The sequence below is a fragment of the Trachemys scripta genome, chromosome 3 (genome assembly GCF_013100865.1).
Source record: "Trachemys scripta elegans isolate TJP31775 chromosome 3, CAS_Tse_1.0, whole genome shotgun sequence".
In the NCBI taxonomy this organism is placed as follows: Eukaryota; Metazoa; Chordata; order Testudines; family Emydidae; genus Trachemys; species Trachemys scripta.
In genome coordinates this window covers 106,156,705-106,179,946 of record NC_048300.1, presented here as the reverse complement: position 1 = coordinate 106,179,946, position 23,242 = coordinate 106,156,705, and the positions used below count along the sequence as shown (strand labels likewise).

The window sequence follows — 23,242 nt, the reverse complement described above, 5'->3', positions numbered from 1 at the left end:
TTAGGATTGCATATTTTGATTCTATATTTACTGCTTAACCTAGTAATAAAATATTATGCCAACCCCCCAAAATTTCCCACTTTTGTATTATATGGAGGAGACAAATTGATGTAAATATCATCCAGTTGTGCTGATATATGGATGTTTTGCCTGGGAATAGATTTAATAAAAGCATTAATTGTTTCTTATTTTAATGAGGAATAAAAAAGAGCCAGAACAAGCATTGTCTCATGAAAGATCAAACTTCCAAAGGGAAGACTGGTGCCTTACTTGCATGCTATACAGTTACAATTAGAGAACGTTAAATGATATATAGTAATTTCTGCATAAATCCATAAGTAGCCTATCAGTTAATAATGCTTTACTCTTCATAATATCAAATTATTTTTGCTTCCAAATGAGAACATATCACTTATGTATTTATTTCAAATAAATATGCCTTCGGTGTCAACCCATTTGAAAGTTTCCTTACCCATGTCATACGTATTCGATCTACAGTGCTGTAGCGACATTCCGTGATTAAATTATCCCCCTGAAACACAAAATATAAGAAGTTCACAGTTATGAAGTTTAATAACATTTGGTTCAGATGATGATTTACTATTGCAAAAGTTTAACAAATAATGGTCAGAACACTGGAATCCAGGGATTTGAATTTTTGAAGGAGCAGAGGATAAGTACATTAGCCCAGACTAAAACTTTGGTAGCTTAGTTAATTCATTATTCATTATCCTTAGCGGGTGTAAATTAGTGTAGCGCCATTGACTTAAATGAAGGTATGTCAATTTACACCAGCTGAGAATCTAATCCATTATTTGTCCTGCAGTAGCACCCAAAAGCTCCAGTCACGACCAAGGCCCTCACACATAGGAAGATGTGGTTCTTGTTACAAATTCCTTACAATCTATGAGTATGGATATTTTGTTTGTGGTAAATCCTCTCACCAATTTCAATGGGACTACCCGTGTGAATAAGGAAAAGATTTTCCCTATCATAAAAGCACCATATTGTTTGCCATGATTGGCAGTCTCACCTCAAGAGAATCCTGAGCTTGGTATGGCAGGAGGTGTGGTGAGCTAATGATTGAAATGAATTGACAGATTTATTTGGAAAAGATTGCACATTTTCTGTCGTTAGTATGTTCAATTAATTCTTCATTTTCATGACAACTAAATTGCTCTACCTTGTTTTTAAATAATAAAAAGCAGTAGCTCACAGAATAACTAATCTTCTATACAAAATCAAATGCAGTCTACATGTCCCTATGCAAAGCAATATGGATCAGAAATTATAACACCGGACTTATGAGAGGTGCAGAAGTACTGACTGGACACACTTGTATTAGCCTTGTGGGAAATTCTTGTCTAACCTTTAATTAGAGGAGTTCAGGGCTCTCACATGCTTGTTTATTCATTGACTGAGTTGTTAAATGATTACTAAAAAGAGGGAAACCTACTTTTTCTGAGGAATATTTTTTATCCCTTAAAGAAGATGGTGCCAGAGTGTCTGCAGCCACTGCCCCTCACAAAGTAGTCCTAAGATCTGAAGAATTCAGTGCTATAGGCCTGCTACTTAAAAAAGGTGTATTTTGTTAGCCACCAATAACCCCTCCCCCCAAAAAAAGGAGAGGAAACTGAAAGGGTTGGGTAATAGAATCATGGATTTAGAAAATTCCTCTTCTGGCCTTAGCGATTTAAAAAACAAAACAACAACAACAACAACAAAAGCCTACAACTTTTCCTGTAAGTGGATGTAGAGAACAGGATAGAACTAGAAATATGATACTTTGGGGAATTTCAGAGCACACCAGTTCTGGGGATTTTAATGTTTATTTGCATATGGATAGCTGAGTTATTTAGCCCTTATCTGCTGATTTAATTTCTCTTGAAATGGTCAGGAGATTACCTACCAGAAGGTCTGAATCCACCTCTGCCTATGTCATTCTGATAGTGTGTACACCTTTACAGCTTTGTAATTAAATTATGTAATTAGTTGTGAAATGGATAAAGTGGACTTATTGGTTCTATAAGCAGTCATCATCCTAACTAAACTCTGACTCTTTGAAGAAGATATATATACCTAAGAACAAGGTCAAGAAGGAGGTGGGAGGCAAACTAGTAGAGAGTCTCTGAGTAAAGGGTAAAAAATAGGGGTGACGTCATGGTAGGGATTTGCTATAGACCATCAAATCAGGAACAGGAGGTGGATGAGGCATTTCTAGAACAAACAACAGAAATATCCAAAACACAAGACCTGGTAGTAATGGGGGACTTTAACTACCCAGACATCTGCTGGAAAAGTAATAGGGCAAAACACAATATTTCCAATAAATTCTTGGGAATGTATTGGGGAGAACTTTGTATTCCAGAAAGTGGAGGAAGTAACAAGGAGGACAGCCATTTTAGACTTGATTCTGACCAACAAGGAGGAATTGGTAGCAAACATGAAGGTGGAAGGCAATTTGGGTGAAAGTGATCAGGAAATTATAGATTTCATGGTTCTAAGGAAAGGAAAGAGTGAGAGTAGCAGAACAAGGACAACTGACTTCAAAAAAGATGACTTTAACAAACTCAAGAGAACTGTAGGTAAGGTCTCATGGGAAGAAAATCTAAGGGAAAAAGGAGTTCAGGAAAGCTGACAGTTTCTCAAAGAGGCAATAACTGCAAGCTATCCTGATGTGAAGAAAAGACAGAAAGAATAGTAAGAGGCCAATATGGCTCCATCAGGAGCTCTTTAATGACCTGAAAATCAGAAAGAAATGCTACAAAAAGTGGAAAGATGGACAAATTGCTAAGAAGGAGTACAAAAGAACAGCACAAGTATGTAGGAACAAAATCAGAAAGGCTAAGGCACAAAATGAGTTATACACCTAACAAGAGAAGTAAAAGCCAATAAGAAGAGGTTCTTTCAATACATTAGGAGCAAGAGAAAGATGAAGGAAAGTCTACGTCTTCTCTTAGTGGGGAAAAAGAGTTAATAATTGATGACACAAAAAAAGCTGAGATGTTAAATGCCTATTTTGCTTCAATCTTCACTAAAATGTTAATATGACCAGATACTTATCACAATTAATATTAACAGTAAGGGGGAAGGAATGCAAGTCAAAATAGGGAAAGAACAGGTTAAAGAATATTTAGATGAGTTAGATGTATTCAAGTTTGCAGGACCTGATGAAATTCTTCTTAGGGTACTTAAGGAACTAGCTGAAGCAATCTCAGAACCATTAACAATTATCATGGAGAACTGGAGCATAAGTGAAAACTAGAGAAGGGCAAAGATAGTACCTATCTTTAAAGTGGGGAACAAAGGTAACCCAGGGAATTATAGACCAGTCAGTCTAACTCTGATACTTGGAGAGATATTGGTACAAATTATTAAACAAACAATTTATGAGTTCCTAGATTATAATAAGGTGACAAGGAATAGCCAAAATGGATTTGTCAAGAACAAAGCATGCCAAACTAACCTAATTTCCTTCTTTGGCCTAGTGGATAAGGGGGAAGCAGTGGACATGATATATCTTGATTTTAGTAAGACTTTTGATACAGTCCCACATGACAGTCTCTTAAACAAACTAGGGAAATGTGAAATTATTACATGAATTTATTATATGGTGGGTGCACAACTGGTTAAAAAGCCCTATTCAAAGAATAATTGTCAATGGTTTGTTGTTAAACTGGGAGGGTATATCTAGTGGGGTCCTGCAAGGGTCAGTCCTCGGCCCAGTACTATTCACCATTTTCATTAATGACTTGGATAATGGAAATTGGCAAAGCTCCATCGATGTCAGTGGAACTATGCTGATTTACACTAGCTGAGTACCTGGCCCTTTGAGTACAGGTAGTTATAGAATATCCAGCAAAGCTTTCTTTGGTTGGTGATTAGCTCTTCCAGTTTCAAATGCATCATAAGCTTCTAATACTTGCAGAGAACATATAGTATGAACTCAACAACTCCAAGGAACAGCACATGCAGGAACAGACAGAGAGAGTGATAGGAATGTCTCAGAATACTTTGAATTAATTGTTCTACCATACTGTCAATAAGCAATATTATTAATTATATGTATTGTGGTAGCAGTAATATTGGAATCATTGGGTATCAAATTATGATATTTTAGATGCTCATGATTCATATTATAGCAGGCATAGACCAGGGCCACTTTAAAGAAGGTTGAATTCCAACTTCCATTCTAACCCTCTCTTTTTGAGTTGCTCATAATATACTCAAGCAAATGTGCTTTTCAGTCTCTTTTCTATATATTTCTGTTTATTCTTTAATCTAAAAGGGACTTTTCTCTATAATTTGCATACAGGCTTTTTCTATAAAGGTATTCAAACTTCTAATCCTCTCCCAGCCCCCATTTTCTCCTTTCCAAACCCCTGCACCTCTTCTCTGGAGATGGAAGCAGTGCTTTCTCTTTTGAAGTCCCACTGGACTGTTAGCAGTCAGACTTCAAAAAGAAAATACTGCTCTCCCCTGCAAGCACAGCTGCACCTGAGAAGTGGCCAGGCTTTGAATTGGAAGCTAGATAAAGGTTCCCATTTCAGTTTCTTACCTTAGAAGGGCAAGTATCAAAGGAACCTGGTATGGGGGAGGAGAGATAGAGATGAAGGGGATTGTGAAGGGAAGACTGACAGTTTTAAGCTAACATTCAGTCACTCTGGAGGCCTTTTCTTGTAACTTTCAACTTACTTTCTGTTATAGGCCCCAATTCTGAAAAAATTACCAGGTGCTTAACTTTACCCATATGTGTCCATCCCATTGAAGTCAACGGGACTGCTCCCCCTGCATGAAGATAAGCACATGATGAACTGCTTTGCTGGATCTTGACTGGAATGCTCAGAGCCCTGCAGAATCGAGCCCTCAGTCTGTAGCCTCTCTGCCAAGACTGCCAAAAAGTTGCCAGTCGGAGCTAACAAGAGCTGAGTGAATAATCTGTAATGAATTTAGACTCTTTCTTCTCATGGAATGTCTGCAAATAGATGGTGATTGAATTGAATGTATTTGTTAATAAAAAGTGTTGAAGATTTTTGTATTTTTTTAAATTGTGCATTATATTATTTATTTATTTTACAATGCTCAGGAGTGTGCTAAGTGCCTCAGTGAAAATAAGACATCATGATTTCTTGCCCCAAGGAGATTCAGTTACTCAGTGAAGGTCAATGCAGAGCATGATGGAGTAATGAAGTTTTTCCCCTTTAGCAATAAATAAAAAATTTAAAATAAATGGAAGACTTAGTTGACTGATTTCCTGTCTGTGTGAGGTTGAACATAAACAGCTCTTTGCAAGTACTTGATAGTCAAGATGTGTTGTGTTAGTTACAATTGGTCAGAAAAGCCATATGGTGTTGTTTTCTTTCCCTGACTGGATGAACGCACCAAAAAATTGGCACACTCACATATGAGAGTTTAAAATGTGCTTTCCACAAACATTTGTGACAATAAAACTCAATTACTCAAATGTTTGTAGAAACCAAACACACAAGAGATCAGAACATGATCAAAGAATATTATTTAAAAAATTAGGTAAATATTCATGGGATATTGTTTAGGGTATTTTCCCAACTCTAATGTGATGGTGGTTTTGTGAAAAGCAGGAAAGTGAGTAAGACAGAAAAGTCATTTCACAAGCAAAATTAGTCCTAACTGTGAACAAAATATTAGTCACTGTGGCTCACAAACTATGGTCAGGGGAAGAATTAAGAGATTCATACAGGCAAGATAGTTCTTTCTTCCTTTAGATACTGAAATTCCTGAAAATTGAAGTCAAACTCATCATCATAAGCAAGCAGCTTCTGTTCTTCACCCCTGCGGAAGTGACGCATCCTGATGGCTCTGCCAGCAAGATGGGCATGGAGAAGAACAGCAAACACATGAATCCCACTTGGCCTCTCAGCATCCAAGGCCTGACAAAGGGAAACCAACAAAACTGTCAGTACATCACAAGCAGAAAAGGTAAACAGATGAATGAGAATGTTAAATATATAAATGCACTGTATGTTTCCTCAGTTTATAGTAATATAAGCAGTGTGCAATATGGAGAAAGAGCAAATATAAAATACCAAATGAAAACTGAATTGCCATTGTACAATAAAAACAATAATTTAAGCGGTATTTATTAGTCTTTGATGCACATATGTAGCTCTCATTAAAATTAATTGGAATGCCACATTCCCAGTACACAACCAATAGAATCTGACCTTTAAAATACAGTTTTTAAAATGGTATGTTAATTTCATAGCTACAGGCTGCATATGAGTGTGTCTTTATTGTGACAAATGATTTTCAGTTTGTTACCACATTACTAGAAAGCACATGCAAAGACAGGCAGTTTAAGATGAAAGTTTGGAATTACTGTTTAAAATGTTCTTCTGCCCAACTGCAGGTGAGCTGATACCAGAATACTGCCGAATTAAGTCTAAAGTTTTCATTCCAGGCCAAAACAATTTTAAAGTATTCTTTGACAGATTAGCACAGAAGATTGGTAAATCTGATTCAGTCCTATCTGGCACACACATCCCCAAATTCCAAGTGGTGTGAGTGTTTCAAACACAGATCTAAACGTACTCTGGGGTTCTGATTTCTGTTTAGATCGAAAACTGGAAAGCACATGTTTTCCAGATTCGTTTCACATGTGGCCTTAGATGGCAGCAACCTCACAAGAACAGATCTTATCGTTTTTAGGCTGAAATTTGCTACAACCACCAACACCACCATCTTGGTACTGTCAGTTGCATACCCAAATCCTCACGCTAGTTTGGCCTTAAACCCAAACCATAGCTTAAATTAACTATACATTCAAACTTGTCCCAACTCTAGATAGGACAAAATATCAACGAGAATATTATATAGTACCTTGATCACTGGTTTCATACCATATCTCAATAACACAAAGTGGAACAGAATCCTCTCCTCAAAACTACATTAAAGGTCTTTTAATGAAACTGAGACTGTACAATTTAATACTTTGGGACACAGCAAAACCTCAGTACCTGTATCTTAACCAGTCTTCATTGATTGATCTAACACTGTTTTTCAGACTGTGACTTCAATACATAGAACATTTAGCTTTTGCATAGATCTTAGTTAATCTCTGTCCACAAGTCTTCATGGTTAGCTTTCTATACAATGATGTCTTTGCTCTGCAGAGTGAAATGTTTTATCTAGTATTATATTAAAAAGTGTATAAAATATTAAATTATTTTATATAATACTTCATTATATGGTATCAATATTTACAACTGAAATATTGAATGTTACAAATTCAACTTCATAGAATAATCTCAGCACAGAGAAAATCATAATTTAAAAAATACTAAAAATTCTATTGTTTGAAAAGGAGGTACTTATATCCAAAAAGATCCAAAGTTTTGGTATCTAGTAAGTGGCAAATGCCTTTGCTCAAGTTACTTTAACTAATATTTGTTATTCTTCCCAAGAAGTTAATTTAAAAATGCCATCACAAATTAATACTGAGACCAAAACCTAATAGCATTAGACAGGACACATACTTCTTCGAGACATTCCAGAGTGCAGTGACCTTCTGACATGAATTCAGGCATGCCCGGTGGGATATTGTGGAAGAGGCTAACCCAGACACCAGCTTCAATAACCCCAGCATCATATTTCCGTAAATCTGTAGTATAAAATAGCCTCAGTCCAGAGTTATCTATCAAACCTGCAACAAAAGAGCATTGTCAACTGTGGCTAAAAATCAGGATAAAAAAATTCCAATCACAGAGTTTCTCTCAGATAAACTCTTTGTTCATAAATTTTTACATGAAAATCATGCAAGGGAGGTTTTAAATTGGAAATGGGTTAAATATTTTACAGGAATCAGAGAAGCTATAAATAAAGGTAACTCACAAGAAAGTGGTCAAATAAGGTATGTTGATATCTGAATCACATTAACCTGTATGAAAAATGTTTGTCATACTCCTCTTAGTCGTTTACATGGAAATTAAAGGGTACAAAAGCAGATTATGGGCAATCTTTGAAAGTGAATAATAAAATCTCAAAAGGCAGAATGTGTGATTTTAAAATAAAATATTTGAAAAGCAGCTCAACGCATTTTGGAGGGTTTTAGATAATAGACATCTATTTTCATCCAGTTGTAAGTTTCTTTATCCCTTCGTAACATCTGTGGTATATTTCCTCTCTGTTGGCTTGACTGTAAAGAAACCTTTTAGATTGCAGCCAGGGCTGGCACTACCCATTAGGCGATCTAGGCGGTCGCCTAGGGCGCTACAATTTAGGGGGTGGCAACCGCAGTGGTATTTCGGCGGTGGGACCTTCTGCTGCCTCTGTGGGGGGCGTCATTTTGGGGCAGGACCTTCCGCCACCTAGGGCGGCAGGAAAGCTGGCGGCTCTCCTGATTGCAGCATGTCACTGGAGACAAAGCAAGCCTCTTTTGCAACTTCTTTGTTCCCTGTCAGCTCCAGGAGCCTTTAATGATGAACATGATTATTCACTGTATAAATCTCAGAGAGAGGAGGGAGAACTAGATAAGGATATTTTGGTGCTACAATCGGGGACATCTCTAGATTTTTGCTATACTCTGTGCACACCATTGTTTTGTGGTAGTCAATGTACTATGGGTGTTGAGCTTCCTGTGGAAGTGCTAAGGACATGTTTTTCTAGCCTGACACATGTCTATATTAATATGAAGTCACTGAAGGAAGCTAAGCCTTATGTATAAAGACTGACAATTTATAAGAGTCAAACTGATATTTGTCCAAGACCATTTCATACATCAAAATGTATAGTCACGTTTATGTATTTATTTACCTCATCACAATTCATTCCAGTCAAAAGTCAATTTAGTGCCTCTGATTATTTATCTTTGTATTAGGTATTCTTATTAGACAGGATATAATAGAAAAGAATATGCCTTCCTTATGTGTTAATTTTTTATGATCATTTCTGTCACTTCCTTCTTTGATTTCTCCCCCCTTTTAAAATATTTGCCTTAGAAAATTAAAAATGCAAGTAAATTAACAAGAATGTCAAAGAAGGCAAGAAACTTTCCAGTGACTTGTACAGTTCTTCTAAGAAACATAACAGACATGATGCCTGCAACCATATATTACATCAATACAATATTATTAGCTGGCTATGTTAAGACAGATCTTTCCCTATCTACGAATAGTTTTTCTAAAGTGCCCATTCAAAGTATGCAAGATCTAAACTGTGTAATTGTTTGGGGACCTGGAGTATCATCTTGGAGTATCATCCAGTTTTTACAAGTTTGAGTTGGCAAACTGAATGTAAGATATGTCCTGATTTTTCCATGTCTATGCTATACATGACCAGTTACTATTGTTGATCTACAGTACAGTGCATGACTTACAACCTCTTCAGAGGTGACAAGGGAGCCAGCAACATATTGATTTTTAATACTTGTAGTACTTGGGACTCTAAATTGACTTTTTTTTCTGAGCTCCTTGTAGGATCTCATCTCTTTGGAGCACCAATGTATTCTGAGTTTGGGTGGGTTTTTTTGGTCTTCTTCTGAAGCATCAGAGATGGCTATGGCTGGAAATGGGACACTGGATAGGGTGGCCCAATGCTCTGAGGTGGGTCTGAGCATTCTCTCTCTCAGGGGCTTAGCTGGTTGGTTCTTGATCCCATGCTCAGAGTCTAACTAATTGCCATATGTGGGGACGGGCAGGAATTTTCTCCCCAAGTCAAACTGGCAGTGACCTGGGGGGGGGAGGGGCAGGTTGCCTTCCTTTTCAGCATGAAGTGCAAGTCACTTGCCAGGATTATCTGGGATTATGATCTCAGTTAATCATTTCCCTGCCACTGCAGGGGCCTCAGGCATTGATGTACCTTGTTCCCTCGTATTCTCTGCCTGTGGCAACTAATAACTTAGTGTCGTGTGGACTGTAATACTTTGGTCTAATTTTGGTTGTTTAGTTTAGTGTGGAGGTGCTAGGTGGTGCTGATGGCTTGTGGTAGCAGGAGATCAGAATAGATGATCTGGTGATCCTTTCTAGCTTTAACCTCTATGACCTCATTGCTCCAGAATACGTTATTTTGTACAGTCAAGCCTCTTTATTGTCAATGTCAAAATGACAAACCTTTTTCTGGCAATATCTGAGAGTTTCCAATGAGATTTTCAAACAAAACCTTCCTCAACACAAAAATTAAGGGTAACATTTTCACAATTGCCTAAGTGACTTAGTAGGTTTGCCAACCCTCCAGGATAATTCCTGGAGACTCCAGGACAAAAGATTAATCTTTAATTAAAGATAATGTCACGTGATGAAAGTTCCAGGAATTCATCCAACCAAAGTTGGCAACCCTATTTAGGAGTCCCATTTTTAAAAGTGGTTTAGGCACTTAGGAGCGTAAGTAAGTCAATTATTCTTAGGCTCCTAAATCATTTTTGAAAATGTTACCCTCAATCCCTCAGTGGAGGCATTGGCTAAGATTCTGTTCTGCAACGCCAGCAGGAACCGCACAAAAGATATAGTATAGAAAGAGGGAGGACAGATGTGACTTTATGACAATTCTGTGCCCTCAAGATTCTAGTCTGGTCCAGTAGCCAGGAGTTGTTCTAATAATTGACAGCATCCTTCCCATAGCATTGTGCACTATAGGCCCTCACCCCTTTGCTCCTTGCATGCCTCCTGCAGCAGAGCATGCAGTAGTGATGGGGGGTGGCAGCATAGGGCCACCTTTGGTGTTATCCATACTGTGCCTCCACTGGGCACATTTTCCCTTGTCTCTTGCTGGCTGTTTATGGCAACATAGGGGGGCCAGAGCAGGAGGCAAAATCCTTCCCATGGCTTCCAAAGTTAAATTATCATTCCAGTCTGCCCATGTCCTTCATTTTTTTTTTTACAAGTCATTTATATAAAACCATAAAATTATACAGTGTGGTTAATTAAAACAAAACAATGGTTCTGTGAGGATAATTAACATTAAGTGCTCTCCTTGGAGCCTGAAATCTCTGATTTTCAGCTGATATTTCATGGAAAATCATTAAATGTCAGTGATATTAATGGGGACTCTTGTATTTAGTGCAAACTGATTTTGACAATATCTGAGAAACTTACAGAGGTTTGCAGAATGGAGAAAGTGCTCAATTAAATAAATGTATTTTAGGTGGACTTGATTGTACTAATACAAAAAATAGGAGAGAGATAGGGTCTCTTAAGCTATGAGCAGAGGATTTAATATGGACATGAGTTTACTAATGATGATAGATTCATCTTAAGTGAGAATTAAAAGGGCCTGTGGTACATTTTACCCAGCTAGCATTTTGCCAGATAACAGTAAATTCTCAGGTAACTCAGCATATATTTGTTTAAGATCCAAAATGAATTACTAATCTTTTCAGAAGTCAGCTTTGAAATATCTTAGATTATTCTGGGATGTCTCTGGTTTCACAGCAAAAATTCCTTTTGCTTCTATTTAACTTAAGTAACTTTCTTCAACTTTTTGATAAAAATACAAAAAATAATATTACAAAAGGAGAGTAAATCTTTCAAGATATGCATCCTTTAATCTGTGATTTGTCTAGCATCCTGAGTAATCAGTTTTCAGAAACTGCCCTCAATTGTGGTAGCTTACTTATTCTTAGTTTAATCTTGTTCCCTGATTCCTCTACTGAATTTTTTTCAGAGTGGTAGCAGTATTAAGGTTATGCTCAAATGAATTTGTTAGTCTCTAAGGTGCCACAAGTACTCCTCGTTCTTTTTACTGAATTTTTGATTGTTTTTACATTATGTATGCTTCAAGGTCACTTGATGTAAGCTAATTAATGCTAGTCATCTTTCAGCAAGGCTAAAACTTATCAATGTAAGGAACAGGATACAAACAGACACAATATGAAGTATTTAGTAATAAAACAGTTATTCATTGCTCATGATGGGCCTGATCCAGAATTCTTGTGCATCCAAAACTTCCATTAATTTCAATCGAGTCTTCTGGTGTGCAAGGAATGAAGGATTGGATCTGATAATGAATAAGGACAATATCAGAGGAAAATGGACTTCTATTTTGCTATTAATTTAGTTCACCTGTTCTGGTGAAAGGATGAGATACATCAGCATGCAGTACATTCTGAAATCCTGAATATTATGGTTAGGACGAATGAACATACCTTCTAGATATGATGGGTTGTCATAATGGACTTCCATAAGCACATACTGAGGGTCTGTTGATGTGCCAATGGATAAACCAACATGAGGAGGATATGTAAAGGCCTGTAATTTGAAACATGCACATCTGGTTAATAGGGTTCCTGTCCTGACCACGTGTCAGTTTTGTTTTGATCAATATACCTACTGATTTTAAAACAGTGGTATAACAATGTAAATAAGAATTATGTGAACTATGGACAAACAACAATTCTATTTAAAACTTACTGGACATGGCATCATGGAATGATAGATCCCATTAAATAATAATGAATGCATAAACCAAACCACTAAACCTATATAAAATATTCAGCTCTGCTGCTCGCTAACAGAATATTCATCCTACATTTGGTAACCGAGCTGCAAAAGGAAATTAAATTTAAAAAGTGTCAGTATTGCATCATCAAGTGGGTTAGTTGGAAAATACTTTTTTTTTATGAACATTTGAATCTAAAGTAAAAATGTTCCTAATTTTTAAAAGCAACAATTTCCAGATAATATGCTGGTTATATGAGTTTAGACTGTTCTTAGACAAACTGTTGCATTCTCAGTAAAATTATTTGAGCCTCAAAAGTGATCCTAGATCTACTAGAAGAGGTCATTTATCAAACTTCAGACCTTTCGGAAACCAAGTTACACTGTTTCCCAGATACAAATAGTATTTTTGCACTTTGTATTCTAGGCTCCCAGCATTCTAGTGGCTTACATTAATGAATTAAATCTCACAATACTTCTATGGGAAGCAATAAATATTATCATCCTTATGTTGCATATGAGGAAATTGAGGCACTAAGAGGTTCAGTGGCAAAGCCAGAATAGAACCCAGATCTTCCCTTTCCTACTCTAGTGCATTAACAACAGGATTATCCTTGCAAAGACTGTGATAAACTTTGTTAAACCAGATTTTATTTATATGAGCTTCTTACATCACTTGAACCAAGGTAGAGGAAAGTTACAAATATGAGGCTAGAGTGTAGAGTTATGGCCAAAATGCACAAAGCACCTCAGGAGTGATGTGCAAAAGTAGCCTAAAGTTGTCCATTGGACTGCCCTGATTCTGGTGCTTGACTGTGCTTGGAAGTTCCAGCTGCACAGTGTGACAGTACCATTAGGACTGCCCTAACTTTAACATTTGCAAGGGGCTGAAAACATAGCCTAGGATTGGCATGCCATCAGGATTGTGTCCTCTTTTCCATAGCCATAAGAACAAATGAACGGCCATACTGGGTCAGACTAATGGTCCATCTAGCCCAGTATCCTGTCTTCCGATAGTAGTCAATTCCAGGTGCCCCAGAGGGAATGAACAGAACAGGCAATCCTCAAGTAATCCATCCCCCGTCGTTCACTCCCAGCTTCTGGCCAACAGAGGCTAGGGACACTCAGAGTATGATGTTGCATCTCTACACATCCTGGCTAATAGCCATTGATGAACGTATCCTCTATGAACTTATCTAGTTCTTTTTCTGAACCCTGTTATAGTTTTGTCCTTCACAACATTTCCTGGCAAGCAGTTCCACAGGTTGTGCATTGTGTGAAGAAGTACTTCCTTATGTTTGATTTAAACCTGCTGCCTATTAATTTCATTGGGTGAACCCTAGTTTTTGGGTTAGGTAAAGGAGTAAATTACATTTCCTTATTCACTTTCTCCACACCAGTCAAGATTTTATAGACCTCTATCATATCCCCCCTTAGTCATCTCTTTTCCGAGCTGAAAAGTCACAGCCAATTTCCACAGATATTATAGGTCACCAAGTCCAGCCCCCTGCTCTAAGGCAGAACCAGGTAAACCTAGACTATTCCTGACAGGTGTTTGTCCAAAAACCTCCAATGACGGGGATTCCATAACCTCCTTTGGAAGCCTATGCCAGTACTTAACTAACCTTATAGGAAGAAAGTTTTTCCTAATATCTAACCTAAATCTCCCTTGCTACAGATTAAGCCAATTACTTCTTGTCCTACCTTCAGTGGACATGGAGAACAACTGATCACTATCCTCTTTAGAACAGCCCTTAACATATCTGAAAAATGGTACAGGTGTCCTTCCCTCTTTTTTTCTCAAGACTAAACATGACCAGTATGCTTGCAGCAGGAAAGATGTGTGGCATATAAGCCCCTCTCTTGGCTCTACACTAGTGCAGGATCACCCTCTCCGTGGGGGTGATACTCCCTGGTCTGGCTATACCAGAATTACTGCCAAATTACACCTGCCATGTGGTGCAAAGTAACAGCAATGCACACAAGGATCTGTGCCAGTGTGAAATCAATCTCTGTCTTTATTTGGAGAGAACCCTCCTGTCCTTACCTAATTTTCATCACTAACTATGGGCTGTTTGTTTTTTTCCATCTTCTTCTGAAGCACCAGGTGGTGGCCATTGCTGGAGACAGGATTCCAGATTAGATGGGGCAGTCTGATATGGCAAAGCCAATGTTCCCAAGTCATTTTTTCCACAAGTGTCGGCACTTTCTACATTATTTTCCACTACTTTTAACTTGGAACTTAATATCCCTATCACATTTTATACAGAAAAGATCAATAAAATTTAACATTGTAAGGTGAGACACTTAGCTATTGTGGCTATATATGATTTAAAGAAAAGAGCTTAAGGCCTGGATCCACACAGGGACTTAGGCCTTCTGACACCGAGGCCTGGTCTACACTAACCCCCCAATTCGAACTAAGGTATGCAACTTCAGCTACGTGAATAACATAGCTGAAGTTCGAAGTACCTTAGTTCGAACTTACCTCGGTCCAGACGCGGCAGACAGGCTCCCCCGTCGACTTCGCATACTCCTCTCGCCGAGCTGGAGTACCGCAGTCGACAGCGAGCACTTCCGGGTTCGACTTATCTTGTCCAGACAAGACGCGATAAGTCGAACCCAGAAGTTCGATTTGCTTGCCGCCAAACTACCGGGTAAGTGTAGACCTACCCTGAGTGTTGCAACACCTAACTTTTAGGGTGCCTAGAAAATCACTGGAATGCACTGCAATCCACAAAGCCTGAATTAGGTGCCTATACTCCCTATCCAATGCATGGGGAGAGATAGGCGAGTAAGAATGGGCTCCACAAAAGCCAGTACTCTAGGTAGGGAGGATCCTAAGTACCTTTGTAGTTTTAGGCCTAAGTGACCAGCTAAGATAAGATGTAACTTCTTCCTGAAAAACTGTATTTATATCTTGACTATCAAAATAAGAACCCAAGGGCTCATGTTTTGTTGTGGGGGGGTGTTGTTTACAACAATCATTTTATGACAATGACAGAGCTATGTTTCCGCCTGCTCCCCATCCCCACTCTCCCAACAGCTGCTCCCAAGAGAGAGCCATGACTCCACCTAATCCCCACTCTCTACCAGTTGCTTCCTGGAGGTGGCATTCAAGGCAAAGCCCCTGCACATCCTTGAGTGCCAAGGCTGCACTGCATGTAAGGGGAGAGCACAAGTTCTCACTCCCTATTACACCACTGTGCAGGTGTGTAATGGCAGAACACAATCTCAAACAGTTTTCAAATATGGTAAAAGTCCTAGTGACCAAAATTCTGTAGCATGAAATCCAATTTACTAATTGGCAGTATGGAAAAACCTTCACTGTGACGCACATTCCTTTAAAGCTTTATTGATAAATCATCCCAGGTAGCCATTCATCCTACCTCTCCTCCAATGGCCCAAGCAAAAATGACTGTCTCACATGTGAGAAAAGAATCTGGCATGTTGGGGTGGTAGCATTCATGGCCGTAGTCCAACACACTGTCATTCAAACTGCTGCTACACTGATAAAGTAGGATATGGTGCACCAGATTCCCATGGCCCTTCTGTATCAATGGTTCGACCTGTTAACACACACACCAAAAAAAGATGACATCTTGGATGGAATCATTTTAAGTCACAGAAAACAACTAATATAGATATGTAGACTTCACCCAAAAATATGGAGGGTTCTTATTTTAATGGAGAAGGCTTTGTCATAAAATATAGCCTGGTTATAGTGTTTGAAGAGCTACTTCAGTGCTGTGCAACTCCAAGAGGCACTGCTGGTAGGATAAAGAACATGATTGCTCAACAGTATCCATGGGACACTAGACCCATGATTGGTCAGTTTTGATACAGAATCTTCCATAATTTGCATACTTCTAGAGTGAGTCTGAAAGTTGATTATCATGAAATAAACCCAACCTCTTTCAGTGTGTAAACAGACACTTTCTGGTTACCATGGCATTTGTAAGGAAACAGAATTAATTTTACAAACTATGTTACCCAGAATGTTTTACATGAAGTCACCCATCACAGAATAGATGCTGTAGTATGTTTGCTGGAGTGACGTGCTGGAGGGCTCTCAGGAGTGCCTCTGGTTAAAGTTCTGCCACTGAACTTAAGAGAAGGCTGGAGTGATTTCACTGCTATCTAATGGAGTTCTTCCTCTATCTGGGTGCTATTAAATCATCCCTGTCAGAGATGACATCCTTGGGGCAAACATGAATGTTTCTGAAGAGCAAATTTTTTTGCTTTTTGAATAGACCAGATTCCACTAAAAGTCAGGCTATCCAAAAATATTCAAAGAGAGAGAACCTCTCCTTCACTACCCTTTCAAGGTCTTCACCCCACTCCATCCAAGCCTTCTTCAAATTACACAAGAGAAGCCCTGTGCTATGCTGTCCATATACTGCATATATATTTCAGGGGCAAAAATATAATCACTTCTGGCATGTAGCGCTTAATATGTTTGTTTGCCTAGTAGTGTTGTCTCCTTTTAATGTTATGAGAATACTTTTTTTCTTTAAATGGGAAAACAAGTGAACACATTCCCCAGTCCTGCAATTTCACCTTCTCTGTTACAGCTGGCTCATAACTGGTGAGAACACTTTTTGTCAGAACCTCTTGTTAAAATATTGGGAGCACATTACCAGTCTCCAGAAATTTATGTCACTGGACCTTTTTCAGACTATCAAAATGAATGCATACAAACCAGGCCACACAGAGTCTGCACACACCAAAGCCAAGTCCCCAGTTGATGTAAATTAGCATAGTTCTATTGAAGTCAATGGCACTATACTGATTTACACCAGATCTTCAGGTAGTGTATCAGAGTTTACTATTGATGGCAAGTCTTAAAGTCTTCCTGATGGAAGCATCTTCTGCATTATTTCCCCCATTTTCCTCCACTTTGCCACTTTCCCAAACCACTGTACAAATACAAAATGTATTTATTGGAAAAGGAGCTACCGTAATGCAAGCAGTTTTCCCACAGTGATGAGATTTCCACCATTATCTTTCCAGGACTAATGCTGATTCCATTATGAGAATTCCACCTCAACCTGATGTTTCCCTGACTCAGCTCCATGCAGAGCACCTGCATATCTGTCAAGAAGTGCAAAAACCAAAAACCGCCCACACCGCCGTGGCTCAGAAGTTACATAGGAGTAGATGCCCCCAGCATTTAGAATCTCTATGTAAATTATGAATGGATTCAGTGAAAAGGTTATGGGAAATGTTTTCTCTGTATATGCCATGGAAATAAGGGTACTTGTCCAAACATGTGATACGTCCACCTGCTGCTGCAGGATCCCAGCACCAGCTGTGCTTACACTCACTACTTCAAAAACTATTTCTCTTCAAAGCAATAGGACATCACTAAAGTTAGAAAACTACATCCTGTCATTGACATCTTGTTATCTAAACAATAACATTATTTCAAATAAATATTTTGGTTCCGCTTTCTTTGAACTTTTTTTAAAGTCTTTTAAAAATAATTTAAAAATCCTTCAGTTGTGTCTCTGCAGTGCATTTTGAGAGAGGTTTTATACTCTTCAGACAGAATTATGAATATATTGTACATTGTTAAAAATGTCAGTGCAATGATAAGTATATGCTTTTCTTATTATATGTTTTTTCTATAATGCCTAATTTTAGGCACCCAAACTTGAATCTTTGGACCAATTAATTTATAAATTCTGATTTCCCAATTATTTGAACTTTTTAAAGTGCAAAGTTAAAATTTGCTTCTATGCCTTTTAATCCAAAAGCCAAAGAACCTGAAACTAAGCTACTTAGGTTCAGTTCTACCTTTACAAAACACCAGTCACAGAAACAAACCAATTATTCCAGCAGAAGTGTTATGCCCATGAGTGTCGAAGGCTACTAATTCAGTATGGTGAATAGGATAAAGGAGGAAGCCAAACTTCGGAATAATTTAGGAAAAAAAGGTTTTAATTTGTCATAGTAAAGTCGGGTAGGGGAGTAAAGTCCTGGGAAAAACTTATGAAAAGTCAGACATATTCTGTGTTGACTAAACAATCTTTGCAGACCTATGTCACTAATTCATTTTAGATCTGATTTTCATTTACACAAAAGTCCCTTTACTCTGCTCTCACAGTGTAAATGAGCCTTCAAATTGCATTTATGCCCCACTTCCTGGTACAAATGTACTGCCAGAGCCACATGAAGGGACTGTCGCATAAATGAGACTCCGGGCATTTATTTGTAACAATTTAGGCACAACTCTTGACTTGGCTATTTGGTTCCTTCACCTTTCCTTGCTGATTCTTACCCAATTCTTGTAGCAAGATTTGGTCATCCATTAGTCACTATTATTGAAAGAGAAAGACAAGATGGAGGGGGAATTCATTTATAGTTACCTACAATGTTACCATCCCCACTTTGCCTAATTCTTTAGTTGTCTATGTGTGGTATTTAAGCAGTTGCTGAAATGCAAGTGAGAATCAGCTGTCAGAGTTGATCTGTAAACTGTGTCATGAATAAGCCCACAGGAGATATTGTACTATCAGAGCCTGTCAGTCAGTTCTCTCCCCCAAGGCAGAGGAATTTTCTGCTTCACATACCCTACCACCAATGGACTAGGGAATGAGAGCCCCACATCTACCCCAAATCAAAATGCCTAAAACCCTTAGGAGTGTAAAAAGTATTTAAAAAGTCCCTAATTGTGCCTAGTTTTCACAAGAATTTTAAATATATATATATATATATATATATATATATATATATATATATAAAAAAATAATCAACTGCCACTTCCTTATTGCTGCCACTAGTTCTTGCTCACTTCCTTTCTACAGTACTCCCTCTATAGCATGAAAGTTTGGGCACAAGATTTTTCTGAATGACCACACAAATACCCATGTACATGTTTTATACCCCACTACCTGAAATGGAAGGAATTCCTTTCATTGGAGGGATATGTAGCAAATTTTGTTTATAGGGGGGTGGGGAGTGTTGAGAAAGGGAGGAGAGAGAAGGGCTTTTCTCTTCCTTGGGAGCTTCTTTGTGGGATGATCAAGGCTTGAAGATTACAATTTTGCCCAGGGCAAAGCAAGAATATGCCTTTTTTGACTCTAAATAGTCGGATTATGACGTTTGACCTGCATGACCTGTCTTGATTGGGTAAATTAAGTTTTTTAAATTGTTCACATAGCCACACATCTGAACTTTGTGAAAGTCCATCTTTGTTACAGGATTTAATAATTCACTTCAAACACCTTAGAAACCTCCTCTAGTAGCAAACTTCATAATTTGGGAGCCATTACACCCCTTTATACCATCTTTCATCATAATGTATCCTCTTAACAATGGCCACAAGTCTAACTCCAAAGACCTGTCAGTGTAATATCAAACTAGAATTTTGGGCCAGATTCTGACCTCAATCAGACCTGTGTAAATCCACAGTAACTTAATTAAAGTCAGTTGAGTTACTCCATGTTTACAAAGGAATAACTGAGACCAGAATCTGGCCTTTGATTTTCCACTCATCAGTGCCCAATAATTATTCAGATAAATTCTTGTCCTCTTTTGCATATTATTCATTCACCTATTACACAAACACAACCATACTGTTTTTCTTTATATATACTGATTTTTTTTTTTTAAATATAGCATTATTAACAGGGGTTTTGCATTCAACTCTGTTGAAAACCAGCTTCAAGGTACTGATGGGATTAACATTAAACAGGATGAAATTTCAAATTAATCTAATCTAATGTGCCAAGATGTCAGGACTCCTGCTAGGAAGAAATCTCATCAGAAAGCTTACTCTTGTTTATAACTATTTTCTGTCTCTTTTTGTTTGCTTTGCTTCCTTGAAGTTACAGCTGTAGCTTGTTATTAATGGCTACAAATGATCCAAGCCAGCAAACCGTATCCCATCCTCCACCTCAGAAATATCTCACTAGCAAATCTGGTCAACCAAATTTAGCAAAACAATTTTTGGATTTCTTTGTTGTGTAAAGAAATGCCAATCAGTTTTTGTTCCAGTGTTGTTTTTCCACTAAAATGAAAACATCAACAAAAACTGAAACTAGTTATTCATTTGTTCAGATTCAAAAGCTGGTTTCCATTTAATTTTTATGTTTTAAATTCTTCAAATAAAATGCAGTTGTGATTATTGCATATTTCTGTAGTCACTTGTGGCCCAATTCTGTACCTGTTTACAGATGAGAAATTCCTAAAATGTAGTAGTAGTGTTGCTAAAGCCCCAGGCTCGCATGGGACGCCACATTTGTTAGCCAGATACAAAAGCACTTCCATACTCCCTGCACTGAAGCAAGTGATCTTCATAATGCAGGCTGCAAAAAAGGGGCTTTTCTTGCTGTAACAGGGTGCACACTGCACCCCTGAGTATCCAACCCCAGCACCTCCCTCCTCAATGAGTCAGGAACACTGCAGTCTGGTGCAACACCCATGCTCTTTATTCTCTAAAAGTTTCCCACCACCAGTTCACAACTATATAGAGGCTTCACAGCTACTTTGCCTACAACAGGCTTGGCCAGCAACAGATTAGGCAGCTCCCACCTCCTTCTATACCTGACCTTTCTCCATACCTTCCTCTCTTTCTCTGGCTTCCTCCCAGCCTTTATAGCTCTGGGCTAATAAAACTGGCAGGTGCGGCCAGTTACCAGGCAGGCACAGGGCTATTCACCCAGCCCCAATCTATTCCCCTTGATTGGGGCTGGAGTGGCAGGAGCTGATGAAGGGCTTCTCAACCAGCACCCTGCCACACTTGCACAGAGTAGGTGTGTCCGTGTCTTATGAACCAGGCACCATAGTGCAAGTGTGTACAGCAGTGCTTCAATGCAGAAAAATGAATCCAGATCATTCCCTGGAGTAACTGTCCTTCCACAGCATCAAGACTGACAAGAGACCCATTACTCTATGGAGTACATGGCTGTATAAGTCACCCACATCTCATTAAACCATATAGTACCCAGAACCTCCTGTGAGTGCTCCACTGCTAGCAAATCACTATAGGAGGATATACTCTCCATGGTAAATGCCACTTAGCAAGGCTATGGCCTTACACAAAAGCTATGCAGTGGATAGGTACAGTCATTTGAATGTGGTACCATCAGCTGCCCATAGTGCTCAGCTCAGCGGTCCAGAATACTAGTTTACGGTCTGAAAAAATGGATTAGAAAAAGTGACATGAGATTTTGTGTATTGACCATTGGTGTTCAGGATGGTTTAGGATAGTTATTTTATCTAATCAGGTTCACCAAACCTATGAATGCTTTTTGAAAATGAGCTCTGGCTAATTTTCACCAGACAGTTTCAATGACAGACATACAGATGTTTTGCTCTTCTCTTGCTTTTGACATGTAGTATTACCTTCTTGTTTACTTTTACCTTCCCATATATCAACAATATTTTTTTCATTATCTGTTGATCTGCCTGTCCAATTTAGATGATAAACTCCTCCAGGTAAGGTCCATGTTTTCTCATTAGAGTTGATTGAAGATATTTTTGTTGAAACTTTTTTCAACCAAAAATTGGGCTTTAACTAAGCAATAATTTTGATGGGAAGTATCTGCTTCACTTAAAAGTTCTAGATTTTTCTTCAGAAAATTAAAAACTGAAAATATTCGCTGTAAACTGAAATGTTTTGGGGGAGGTTCGACAAAAAGTTGATATTTTCTGCTGAAAATGTGATGAAATGTATTTTGTCATTTTGGTGTAATTTTTTCTGCACAACATCCTGTCCTCATTTTCTGATCAGCTCCACTTCTTATATACATATGTAAAGCACCATGCAAGCCAGGGCAGGTCAAATGAGCAGAAGCCTTATGTAGCTGGACCTGCAGAGCTGGGATGGAATCCTGACTCTACTGAAGTCAATGGGAGTTTTGCCATTGATTTCAATGGGGCCAGGATTTCACCACTGAAATCTATTTTCATAGGAATCCAAGGAGTTTGGGGACCACACTCTTGTCCCCATTGTAGCCCTGCAAACACCTCCACCCTGTGGAGAGCATTTGTCAGAAGCTGTGAAATTAAACTCACAGAATAGCCAAGCATCCGAAGAAGTGGGCTGTAGTCCACGAAAGCTTAAGCTCTAATAAATTTGTTAGTCTCTAAGGTGCCACAAGTACTCCTGTTCTTCTTTTTGAGAATAGCCAAGGCATCTGTCCATCTCCCATGTGGTATGCTGAAAAATATGCTTCAAATACTGAATTTTTACATAGGTCTGAATTCTGCATAGTCTTACAACATGTGCTTAATTTTACACACTGTGAGTAGTTCAAAGGATTAATCACTGTGTGTAAGGTTAAACGTGTGCATATGTTTTGGTGACTGTCATGCAGTCCACATTAAATTCAGTCCTTATTTCTCACTGATCAGTTTTGAACTCTGCCCTCCAGAAAGAGTTCCAGAATTTATGCTGTACCAAATATATATGCATCTTTAAAAAGCGTGTGATTTTTGGAGTCTACTGTGCTAAGCATAACAAAGTCACTGTTGTAGTTCCACTCAGAACTATTTATATATGACACTGAGCACCACTATGTGTCTTGATATTTTTTCAGATTAAAACAAGGTTCCCTCTAAAATATTTTCTTACATTAGCCAGACCTTGGATGTGGGGAAAATATCAATTACATTTTGTTGTTACTGAAGTAAATTGCTTCTTACAACAAATTAATTCAAAGATCGCTTAAATGGGAAAAGGCCCAGGCTGCAGGAGAAAGAACCAAATGATCAGATTAGGTAAATTTCCCTTGGAGGATGGGAAACTTTACATACCAACTGCAGAAGCTCCACCCAACTCCAGACATTTAAACTTGGATGATTCCTTCTTAGTGCATGTGGAGTGT

The 23,242-nt window shown here is 38.3% G+C and overlaps 1 protein-coding gene across 1 annotated transcript in view; it reads right to left on the bottom strand.

The window, feature by feature from the left end:
* Positions 1 to 23,242, bottom strand: part of MOXD1 (monooxygenase DBH like 1) — a 93,094-nt gene that overhangs the window by 28,201 nt on the left and 41,651 nt on the right. Inside the window, exons 5-9 of the mRNA XM_034765640.1 lie at positions 15,797 to 15,976; positions 12,116 to 12,218; positions 7,515 to 7,681; positions 5,718 to 5,909; positions 473 to 532 (exon numbers count right to left, since the gene is read on the bottom strand). Coding sequence (XP_034621531.1) covers positions 473 to 532; positions 5,718 to 5,909; positions 7,515 to 7,681; positions 12,116 to 12,218; positions 15,797 to 15,976 — 702 coding nt within the window. The remainder of the gene's footprint in view (positions 1 to 472; positions 533 to 5,717; positions 5,910 to 7,514; positions 7,682 to 12,115; positions 12,219 to 15,796; positions 15,977 to 23,242) is intronic.